Source organism: Rhipicephalus sanguineus, chromosome 1 (assembly GCF_013339695.2).
Source record: "Rhipicephalus sanguineus isolate Rsan-2018 chromosome 1, BIME_Rsan_1.4, whole genome shotgun sequence".
Taxonomy (NCBI): domain Eukaryota; kingdom Metazoa; phylum Arthropoda; class Arachnida; order Ixodida; family Ixodidae; genus Rhipicephalus; species Rhipicephalus sanguineus.
The window spans coordinates 166265158-166277567 of NC_051176.1; the positions used below are offsets into that span (position 1 = coordinate 166265158).

Consider the following 12410-nt stretch of genomic DNA (forward strand, 5'->3'; position numbering starts at 1 on the left):
ACCGTGACATCGCCGGCGATCGCAGCGCTCTCGTGAGCCAACTCGACGGTTTGAGCTTCGCCCAGTCATGGCCTCAGATATTGTGCGCCAACGGGTTGCTCGCAATCTCGGAGGCCCAACAAAGACGAAGCTCGCGGAGTGGTTGATATCTGCTCAGACAGGTGCCGCCACACTACCAGCAGACCTTATTTTATTCTCCTGTACGGCGACAATCTGCAAAAGCATGCGGACAAACAAAAATAATTCGAGAACGATCACCGATAAGCATAAACTCAGGCAATGTGGTTGTGTCTTCAGGGGTGAAGTTACAGCCACAAAAACGTGGATCGTGGCGTTGAACGGATAGCGAGAGCGCGACGCTCATTGCAGTGTCGAGCTGAAGGGATTCCGCTCGCCAGATGCCTCACGAACATTGCACGATGTCGCAGATTTAAAAGTCACCAATTGCTAGAAATTGCTAGATATGTGGTACACAACACGGCTAGGGCAATTCATTTCATCCAAGAAACCTCGAGATAAACACTGTCGCCCAGCTCACGTCAACACGGAGTACGTTGCAACACAGGCAGACGACGCTCGCTGCCCACAGGAGGTTCAGTGATGTGTACTGGACATATCCAATCAGATCAGCCGCCTGCGTGACGTCGCGCTTCCAATACGACGCGCACTGGAAGTGGGCGGTTTGAAAACGCGTTTGGCTGAGCCGCTGTGATCGGTGGCGATTCGCAGCTTCAAAGCCTTGTAATAAATTACACAGTTTACGCACAGAGCTTAAATCGGTCTGTAAATGATCCTTAGGACCTGCTCTACCGGCTCAGTGTGTTCGTACAAAATCGTCAAAACCGTTTCAGGGTCCCTTTAAATAGGGGGCGAGTTGTGTGACTTATACAAAGGTGCAGTGTATAATCTGGAAAATGCAGTAGGTACGCAACTAATTAAGCTTTTTTTTTATGTGTGGTAGCTGCTGCACAGATTTTATATTACTTGGGAAACTTGCATGAACACTTTACAGTGGTTGGTTGTCTCTCAGCAGAACAGCTAACTCATTGTTTAAAAGCCCACTTATTAATTTTGGACATTGCAATTAGACAAGCCTCATACATAGAGTACGTCCCAACGATCCTGTGTGCCAAGTATCTAGGCAATGCACGGTGTGAAAACAGCTGCAGCAAGAAAATCAAAATCAAACGCACAAGTTCCTCTCTGAAAGATGCACGGTGTGTAGTGTCACTAATCATCACACATATACAGAATTTCATCGCTAAAATTGCTCGATGCAGCAAAAGTGGAAAAGGAAAAAGAAAGGAGACAGAACTAGTTCCATGAATGTGGTGTGGTCTATTGGCTCCGTAGAAGGTAGAGAAGGAAATACACTCGCTGGTGCTTATCATAGCAAAGTGGGAAGATGCTACTGTTGATAGCAAGCTTACCAACTAGTTCTTCTATCTCCTTTAGTAACAAAACAAATTGAAAAAATCTGTCGGGAAAACACTGCCTAGATGATGCTGCACAACTTCCAATGTAAAACAAGAATTTTCAGTGGTACTTGGTGAGAGCTGTTGACGTGCTGTTAAGCGCAAGGTTGCAGGTTCGAATCATGGCCATAGCCACAACATTTTGATAAAAGCAAATTGCAAATTCTTATGTATTAAGAACTTGGTACATGTTAGAGAATGTTGACTGATCACGTATAGCAGCTGTGTTTTTTAATTGTGCAGCACTGTGTACTTACCTCTAAGTATAGCATGGTGAGAGTACGCAAACAATGTTATTGGCTTAGTTTGGTTTTGATGTTGCTGACATGTTAAAGGTAGCGGTCCAGTTTGTGCCCACAATTCCAGTAATGTTTTGCATTCTCTGTTGCAGGTTCCCAATCCAAATTGTGCCACTGAATACAAGAAGGGCTATGTAATGCGCAAGTGCTGTTTAGATCCAGGTGGAAAAAGAAGTAAGTCAAAATAAATTTTTGCGAGTCCTTCACCACTACGTACAATTCAGTTGTTCCTAACCTGCTTAACAAGACTTCTGTATTTGCACAAATATAATGCAGTTTTTTTTTTTCATTTTAACAACCTGAGAAAGCACCTTCTTGTACCCTACTTCAGTTGTAATTCATGAATTTTAAAATGAACGTACTTAATACAAGTAGATACTAGCTGGTACATTCCCCTTTCAATTTCTCAGTGGCAGCGTTCACGATTGAGAATGCAGAAAATGACCTAATACACTTATGGCTTTTTAAAACTTTTAATACGTTCCCAAAAAACACACTAATTCAGCACCAACATTCAGTGTATCGCCATACTGTAGTCGCTTAATGCACATTTTGGCTGCTAGATCCCATGTGAGCAAGAAATGCTGCAAGACACGTGCGATTGAGGGCAGCAGTGGCCTACTGTGACAGCTTTTCTGCCATACCTACCTATTTCTTTAGCCTGTCACAAGAAAACGTTGGTGCATTCTTCCAGTATCAGCAGGTCACTATGTGGCTATTGCACATCACACTAACACCCACTCGCAACTATTGCTACAATGGCCATAATTACTTATTTGTTCGACGACATCCATGGCATAAGAAAGGGAAATTGACAACCACCTGTTTGTAGCACGAAGTCACACGGAAATTCATATGGCTTTCTCAAAAAGACAGCTTCTTAGTTACCAGAAAATCCGACCTGGTCCGGGGATCAAAGCCTGGACCAACGCCTTTCCGGGGCGGTCACTCTACCAGTTGAGCTAACCAGCAAGCTAGCAGTTGGCAGCGCGAGGGCGAATTCATCAACAACTCAAAGCACATGGACACATATTGCAAATCAGTTCTGTGAAATCCCGCAAGGTGGCGGAAGGGTTAAGAAAGGAAAATTGACAATCACCCGATTGTAGCACGAAGCCACAAGTAAATCCATGCAAATTTCTCAGAAAGAAAGCTTCTTACTTATAGAAAAATTTGTCCTGGTCTGGGGATTGAACCCGATTGAACCCCGGAAGAGCGGGGTAGAGCACCACCTTGCAGGATTCCGCAGAATTGCAAATCAGTTTTGCAGAATCCCGCAAGGTGGTGCTCTACCCTGCTCTTTCGGGGTAGAGCGACCACCTCGGAAAGATGTTTCTCCCGGGTTCGATTCCCGGACCAGGACGAAAAGCCTTATACTAGCCACTTTGGAACGTTGAGCCCTCAAGTGAACCAATTTCCGACTGTACGTTTTCCTTTATAATACATTTTTTTGTTGCTTTTTTCCTCAACATATAAACAAGGTCTACTCCATTTGGTGAGCTCAGCAGTGATACGAATAAGCTATGCCTTATCAAGCTTTAGCAACGTTCTGAAGATTGTGCGCATGGATCTGTGACTACTTATGAGCTTAACAAATGTGAGGGAAGGTGTCTCCTCAAATGGCTCTAACTTCTGTAGGAAAATTTGCTTAACAACTTCAAATGCAATGACCTAATGCACTCCAATAAAGAGCATTTTCACAAACTGAGTTTGCAAATACACTTTCTCAGTTCTTTCACATCTTGTCCCCTGGTACACTGCATTGCACTTTTCTTTTTAGCATATGGATCCTGGTACATGTGCAGGCATGCATCACAGTGACAAATCACTGTTTTTACCCTACAGATATAGCTGCATTGCACAGTGGATTTGTGTAAGAACGCTAGTATTATATTGTTATTTTTTGTTATCCATGGTTCCACATTTGTGGAAATACGTATGGTATTGCTGTTGGTCATTTGAGGTGATTATGGGGCAACTTACAAATTCTTCTTTTTTTTTTTTACTATGTGTCTGGTGCTTTTTTTTAACATTTCACTATTATGAATGAAGTGCTTATATCATGAAGTATTTATTAAAAATGCTTAAACACGCAGAGTACTTTTATTCACATTTTTGAAAGGAGCAATATTGACAATTGCAGCTCCTCTTGGAAAACGTGGATGGAAAATGTTCTGTGCAACGTTACGTGACCTTGTGCTCTATTTACATAAGGTAAGCATTCTGTTGAACTTTAGTGTCATGTTTAGGTACTCTTCCATGCTGTGCTTCCCTTTAAGGTGCTGTGTGAGCAAGCATTATACTTAATATCTGTTGATTGATATGGACGCTACAATCAGTTTTTTGCAATTCTTTGGGACAATTATCATTCATGTGTCTGAAATAAAATTTCAGTTAAAGTCAAGAGAACGTCCTGTGCGCATCTTTCTTAGTCCCGGTCTTGTTCTTGCTGGTGAAATGTATTCAGGTTGAAACCAAGTTCGCCAGACACCATCGGGATGTGCACCTTGTAGGATCTATCAGTGTTGTGTAATGTTGGCTGTGCTAGCTAATTGGATGCCTTAGACAGTATAAGGAATTCAGGTGACAGGACTGGCTGTATTTTATACAGATGACAGGGCAAACGCTGCCCACACCTCTTGAAAAGTTTAAGTAGACAGCACGGTCAGAGTATGGAGACTGCATCATTCTGTACTGTCAACTGGCTTCAAGAACTGCCTCCAGCCAACCTTGAAACTGCCTATGTTGTCTGCTCTTACTAGTAGACACCATGACCATGGATTAATGTGCTGTGGCAGGCTAGCTTTGAAGAAATGATTTCCGCCATGTTGATGTACAGGGAAGAAAAGGTGGACTTCTGCCTATGGTAGTCGCGCACACTTTACAGCGATCTTTCAATTTGAAGGTCATCTGTTTATGTGCATTTCACCTACACCCTTTGTCAAAAGGCAGCACAGCTCCGCACATTTCCGTAATTATGTCTTCCAGCCTCATGGAAGATCATTGCATAATGGTAAATACTGAACAATACAAATCACTTTTGCAAACCTTTGCAAGAGGTAGCTCAGTATTGGGTGCACGGTGCAAATTGGTAACGTAAAACGTTAGGTTTGTTTATGCATCTCTCACTCTTCACCAGGCATTTTGCTTGTGCTTGAATGTCACCTGGTGCATGTGAGATCTAGAAAGAGTTAAAGTGAACCAGTGCAAACAGGTCTCATCGATATAAGCTCACTTCTGCAGGTTCATTTTTCCAAGGTACTGTGTAGAATATAGCGGCCAATTTTCAGGTCTCTTCCTAATTATTTTCCTCCTCTGGCTTACTCACGATTTGAAATCTGAATTTGATGTAGTCGCACTTGAAGTTTTGTTGCTTTAGTTTTGTTTACAAAGGCATTCTCATTTAAATGCATACTGATCAGTGAGCCAAATGACCTATCCATCTTCATTTCCCATTACTCATTTGAACAGACTAAACCAACGTCATGGCATAATTGACTTTTTCAAGTGCAGAGCATGCATATAATAAGAACAGGCCAGATTTTAAACTACATTGTTGAAGCGAAATGTTTCGCATCTTTTGGACCATCTTTGAATATATTGTGCTGCTTATTTGCATTCTCTTGAGATGATTATTCATTTGCTAGTAGAGCTGTGCGAATAGCAAAATTTCGGGTTCGAAGCGAATTCGAATATTGAAGTGTGAGTGCAAATCGAATCGAATATTTTTCGAATATTTCTCGAATATTTCTAGAATATTTTTCGAATACTTCGAAGTGAAATTGCAGAAAAAAAAAATCCCCCGCACCTCCCCGAAGGGGATCGTGAGGAAATGCGAATGCATTTGGGTGCACCCGATGAGTGTGCGATTAATTAATGAAGAGAGACGAGAGTGTGCACGTAGAGGCGTAATGCTCGAGTTGCATTGTGTTACACTTCGTCCTAGTGGTATCGTTGCCGCGAGAGATTCGACTTCACTGACTTCCATCGCTATCAAGACACCAAAGCGCGCGCTCCCTGCAATATATATATGTCCGAGCGCGGAGAGGAGGAGCGCTCGAGCTCTCTCTCCGCCGAGCGAGCTCCGCGATGCGAGCGCCCTCACCGGGTACACTCCTCCTCTCCCTTACCCTCCGCCGCTCACCACCTGCTCCGGTTGCTAGGCGCGGCGCAGCTGTTGCTAGGGGCGAGGAGGAGCGCTCGCGGAGAGATCTGTGCGCACGCCGGCCAGGGACGCGGGACAACCCCCGACTAAGAAATGCATTCGCATTTAAAAGTTAGACAGGATTCCTAATCATTTTCTTATGAGATAGCAACATGAAAGTGTTTCTTTTCGCCAGGTTGATGAAGCACATAGTTGTCTTATCAAGAATGAGGCAATGTAGAGGCCAAATTGTATTTATGTGCATGATTTGGTGCAACCAAAGTTTTGCCGACAACACTTTACACGTGATAGGCAAAAGATGTCATTTCCTCAGCCTCTCCTGCTCTTTCATATTCTGTGGAAGCCCAACTGATGTGGCGGACAAGGGTGCGCTCCCTTCAAGTCCGGAGTTCCAAATCTGCCTCGTAGACGTCAATATATTGTTACATCTGAACATCTGAAATTTTGGATGCTAAAATGCTTCGGCTTCCAATTTTTGAACTTCCTGCCCAAATTTCAGGTCTAAAACAGCATTAATTGAGCCCCCACCTCTGCCACATCTTTCATTTCCATGTTGGAACCATCGTTTTCTTGAGTTAATAAATTTGTGACCGTTGCAGAGCGTGAAAGGCAGATTTGCCGCAATACTGCGGTGTAATGAGGTGAAGCATATTGAAAATCTAGGGACCACTTTCAGGCAAAGTTCGACCGTAACGGAGCTTGAAAGGCAGCTTTGCCGCAATACCGGGGTGTGATGAGGTGAAGCATATTGAAAATCTAGGGCCCACTTTCAATCGGATGTCTCTTGGCAAAGTTCGACCGTAACGGAGCTTGAAAGGCAGCTTTGCCGCAATACGAGAGTGTAATGAGGTGAAGCATATTGAAAATGTGAAGGGGTCACTTTCAATCGGGCGTTGACTATATTTATTTTTGGGAAGTTCGAATAGTACAATTCCAGTGCGAATCGAATTGAATAGCAAACACTATTCGAAAAATATTCGAAATTTCGAATATTCGCACACCCCTATTTGCTAGCCATTTTCATTTGGTACTTTTTGTACGTAGCATAAATGTCGTTCTACGAAATCCTCTTAGAATAAAGCGGAAATTTAAACAAAATGTTTATGCATGCATAGAGCATGGATTCAGGATAACGTGAGAAACGTGTATTGTCTCATATGCCACTGTGCAGATCACACATACCCTCTCACGTGAGCCCGAAACCCAACCAATGGATAAAAAGAACCCACGCAGACAAATTTAGCATCCTATGACTATTTATAAGACTCTCATTGAGAATTTTAGTATCACATATGATGGCAAATCTGACTGTTTTGAGAAAATACTCGATACTATACACAGCCTTATGCTCTATATAGTTCATCATGCAAACAGAAGTCATGAAAGGAAGTCTTGCTTTTGACTACTCTTGTCAAATCTCTATTGTTTTGCAATAGTGATATTGAAAAATCAGTATTGATTTGCACTTTTAAGCATGCTGACAACACCAGTGGGATCTATTGTAAATGATAAACATGGCTTGTTAATGAATGTCTGTCTTCGTGTTCAAAGAATGAAAAATCTCAGTCTTTCATGTTATCAGTGTCAAAACTCGACATAACATAATTTACGAATGTCCTGTTGTGCATGCGAAACACTGCCTGAAATTTTGAAAAATACTTTTGCCCTTAACCTCACATGTAGGTGCAGCTCCATTTTTTTTGCCTTTATAGTTAATGCATATTGAATGTGCAAATATTTCCAAAGTGTCAGTATCCTTTTCTATTTCTTGCTCACTTTTACTTGCCACCCTGCCCACTTTAGGTACTACTTGGTCAAATGTTGAGGCAGAAGATAACATTTTTTGTATTATAAATGTGTTTTTTAAGTACTGCTCTCTAAATGTGGCCATATTAGGTGCATAAGTTTTAAAGTAATATTACTGCACACTTTTGCACAGAGCTGCCCATACTTCTCAGTTATGTGTTATCATATATATAATTGTAGTACCTTCCATTACAGGATGAGCAGGGGTTTAGGAAAAACCAGTTGTACGAAAGTTTGCACAATTCTATCAGAATTCACCACTCTTTGTCGGCAAAGGCAACAGACTACACGAAGAAGCAGCACGTCTTCAGGTTACAAACGGCGGATCAAGCAGAGTACCTCTTTCAAACTGGGTGAGTGTGTTTTTTTGTGGCCACCTTGCTTTAGAAAGCAAGGAGTAGAAAAGAAAGTTGCAGGGCTCCTCACATGGAGGGGGAGGCAACAGCTTTCTTCATCACTTTTTGAGTAGGGCTGCTTTTATTGCTACAACAAAATATGACTGTGTCTAGCTTCCCATGTTTGTTTTCTATCCATTCCTTGTGTGTATCATATGTCCAGCTTTCTTCTTTTTCTTGCATCCTCGTGCAACTGTGCTATCCTCCGCTCCTTTTTTGTCATTTCTCAATTACCATCTACACTCAACCTTTGCAGTGAAGTTAGTGAACATCTTCTCTTTCACAAATTCATGATTAAGTGATACTCATACTAGCATACTTCTGTAAATGCGGCACAGGTGCCACTCTTTTTTGTAAAACGATACAAAAACCTAACGCTTCTGCTGCAGAAGAGTGTTGGTGCCATGGCTGGTTTTTCCTTTCCTAAGGTTATTTAGCATCCAAATTCAGATTCCACAGGCACAACAGAATGCTCTTTATACCCATTCCATTGCCGTGAGATTATGATTTGGCAAACATGCTTTGTTTGATTTGACTTCTTAGTCTACTACCTATTAGAACATGGTAGGAGATCTCTGTAGTGCCTATGGTAGCAAGGGTAGCAGCATTCCAGTGACATAACAAATTTTATGACAAGGAATTAATGAAAAAATTACACCATCTCCCACTCAAGGTAACCATGTGGGGATGCGAAGCAGCGCATGGGTCGACTTAAAGTTCCATGATTGCTGAGAGAGTGTAAGGGGGAGAGGCCACAGCGTCTTACCCAGCCCCTTACACAGGCCCGAACACACTAGCGTGTGCCAGCGCGTTCTGACTAGGATACAATGCGTTGGCTCATCGCGCGTCTGCAGAATCTCGTTCCCTGACACCATCATACGATTGCTGAAAGAGTGTAAGGGGGAGAGGCCACAGCGTCTTACCCAGCCCCTTACACAGGCCCGAACGCGCTAACGCGTGCCAGCGCGTTCTGACTAGGATACAATGCGTTGGCTCATCGCGCGTCCGCAGAATCTCGTTCCCTGACACCATCATACGATTGCTGAAAGAGTGTAAGGGGGAGAAGCCACAGCGTCTTACCCAGCCCAAACGCGCTAGCGCGTGCCAGCACACCTGGTTCCCAAGTGGACGGTTGCCAAGGGACGGACACAGCTCCGAGCAAAAGCTGCTTCGCATCTAATAACATTTATTTGATCTATCAGTGTAGTGCAACCGTAATTTAGCACAAATATTTAAGGAAAAATACCCATGATGCCTCATTATTCACACCCTTTTTCTGGTAACAAGCAGTGTGTGTTCGGCATAAATGTTTAGAGAGTGCACGGGTAACTGTCAAACGTGCTTCCATGAATGCAACAACATGACCCGCTGACGCTTGTGGCTGATTCATGTTGCATTTTCCAAGTGTATTTGTTTTTACAAGGGACATGGAAAATTGAACAGAAAAAAAATCTATAAATGACCACCATAAGGTGGCCGTAATGTTCTTTGCTAAGGTAAGCTTGTATGATGTTTCACCAAACATTCGCTCAGTGAACCAGAACTCCACAGACAGAAAAACTGGGATCAAATTGATTAGCTTTGTCTTGCAGTGAATCCTCAATACTAAAAAACTTAAGACCATTGCTCATCTGGCTCAGTCAGAAAAAGTTCTGACGGCGAACTTATGGCAGTGGACATGAGCCTGACAGCATGCAGGTCCATCTGCTTACTCTGGTGGATGCCCTGTGGATAGCCTATGGGCTAGCTGCTACCAAGGGCTTAGAGCACAAATTAGTGACTACTACCATCGACATACATGCTTCTTATGACACCAAGCGTCATGTTTCAAGAATATTTTGCCTCACTTCACATTGCTGGAACTATAGTGTTCCCTCGTAGCATCAACTGCAAAGACTGTAAAACATGACAATCGCTGGCATGCTACAGCAGCTGAAGCTTTGGCCAGAGTGAAACAGGTATACTGCTTGCATGCACATGGAAGAAAACAGATACAGCTCTATTATGGACACATCTTTTACTACTCAATTATCTGACAATCTTAGCTTATTCTGTTTAGCAGCCAAGGAAACATTTGCGGTATCCATGCTGTCATACTTCTCTTTGACCACTAATGCTAACACTGTGATCATTTGCCGTTTTGAAAAGGACACTTTTAGCAGTCACTGCAGATTCTGCATTTCTTAGAGAATGAAGTCTTGTGTATGATTCTTTGAGAACCATAGAAGAAAAATATCTTTACAAGCCAAAATCTGAAAAAGAAATGTTGTGGAAGGGGGTCCCTGCAACACTTTTTCAACATGGTAAAAAAATGCTGCCGATCGGTAGTTGAGGCTCTTGAGAACACGCAAACCAAACATTACAGCACAGTGCATGGCCTGAAATTTGCAATTAATTCTCAAAGTCAGCTAGAAATCGCTCCCTCTTCACTCGACAAATGATGCCATATACCCAAACGACCGCGCCATATGCCCATATTCATGGCCACTGACTGATTTGAGCATCGTGAGCTGCATCGTTAACGCGACCGCCACGAGAGGCTACCACATGCCCGCGCGCACGCTCGCGATCACACTGAAAGTAAGCCGCACATTCGAAGAAAAAAGAAGAAAGAAAAAGTGCTCAAGGTCATGACGCGCGCGTGACAAAACTTCTTTCCCCCGTGCCATCCCTCCCTGCTTAGCTCTCAGCGTGCTTGTCGGCACGAGAGAAGAGAGAAAGCAATTACAGCATGCAACAAACATCTCTAACTCCGCTCATACTTGACGGATTCTAAAAATTTTTGCGGTGGTCGACTCGTTAGGCAATAAACTCCTTTAATAAAGCCATTTGATGGTTACTTGCAAAAGCGTTGCAGGGCCGCTCAAAGGTAACCCAATTTGCCTTACAATGACGGGTGTCAAAACAAAACATCTTTCAGAAAACTGCCATCTGTTACTCAACAGAAATGGTATCATCTCTGCCTCTGACACAGAAGATGCGAGTTCAGTTCTCAGTGTCCACATACTGTGCTTCTTTTTTCCTAATTATTTTTTTATTCTAGAGAAGAGGAAATCTTGTAGTTTCTGCTGAAAGTTAGCGGCAGCTGTAGTGTAACATAGAGACAATCATAACCATTCATATTGGTTGTTTACATGTTGTCAGGCTATTATCAAAGCAAAATAACACCTCAAACATCTACTTTGTAATTTGTACATTCCACTAACTCTTGCAAATATGTGATGGACAACCATTGGAGTCCACCTCATTTTTCTTTCATATCATCATCATCAGCTTGACCACGCCCACTGCAAGGCAAAGGCCTCTCCCATATTCTGCCACTCAAGTCGGTCCTGTGCCTTCTGCTGCCACGTTACACCCGCAAACTTCTTAATCTCATCTGCCCACCTAACTTTCTGTCTCCCCCTCGCGCGTTTGCCTTCTCTTGGAATCCAGTCAGTTACTCTTAATGACCAGCGGTTATCTTGCCTACGCTTTACATGCCCTGCCTATGTCCATTTCTTCTTCTTGATTTCGACTAAGGTGTCTTTAACACCCATTTGTTCCCTGACCCACTCTGCTCTCTTCTTGTCCCTTAAGGTTACACCTATCATTTTCCTTGTTATATACCTTCCTCTTGAGTGATAGTAGTAAACTACCATTCATGATTTGAGAGTGCTTGCCAAATGTGCTCCATCCCATACTTATTCTCCTAGTTACTTCAGTCTCATGGTTTGGCTCCGCAGTTACTACCTGTCCTAAGTAGACGTATTCCTTTACAAATTCCAGTTCCTCGCTACCTATCGCAAATCGCTGTTCTTTTCTGAGACTGTTGCACATTACCTTAGTTTTCTGCATATTTGAGACCTACCGTTCTGCTGTCCTTGTCCAATTCAGTAATCATGAGTTGCAATTCGTCCCCTGAGTTGCTCATCAGTGCAATGTCATCAGCGAATCGTAGGCTACTAAATTATTCTCCATTAACTCGAATCCCTAACTCTTCCCAATCTAGGGCCCTGAAAGCCTCCTGTAAACACGCAGTGAATAGCATTGTGGAGATCGTGTCTCCCTGCCTTACACCCTTCTTTATTGGGATTTTGTCGCTTTCTTTATGGAGGACTATGGTGGCTGCGGGCCCCGCCACAGTGGTCTAGTGGTTATGGCACTCGACTGCTGACCCGAAGGTCGTGGGATCGAATCCCAGCTGCAGCGGCTGCATTTTCGATGGAGGCGAAAATGTTCGAGGCCCGTGTACTTAGAGTTAGGTGCACGTTAAAGAACCCCAGGTGGC

At 43.1% G+C, this 12410-nt stretch overlaps 1 protein-coding gene across 3 annotated transcripts in view; it reads left to right on the forward strand.

The window, feature by feature from the left end:
- LOC119401689 (PH and SEC7 domain-containing protein) overlaps positions 1–12410 on the forward strand; it is a 279260-nt gene that overhangs the window by 253244 nt on the left and 13606 nt on the right. For all 3 annotated transcript variants that reach the window (XM_037668613.2, XM_037668620.2, XM_037668630.2), the window contains 3 exons: positions 1867–1948; positions 3918–3988; positions 7941–8098. In XM_037668613.2, coding sequence (XP_037524541.1) covers positions 1867–1948; positions 3918–3988; positions 7941–8098 — 311 coding nt within the window. The remainder of the gene's footprint in view (positions 1–1866; positions 1949–3917; positions 3989–7940; positions 8099–12410) is intronic.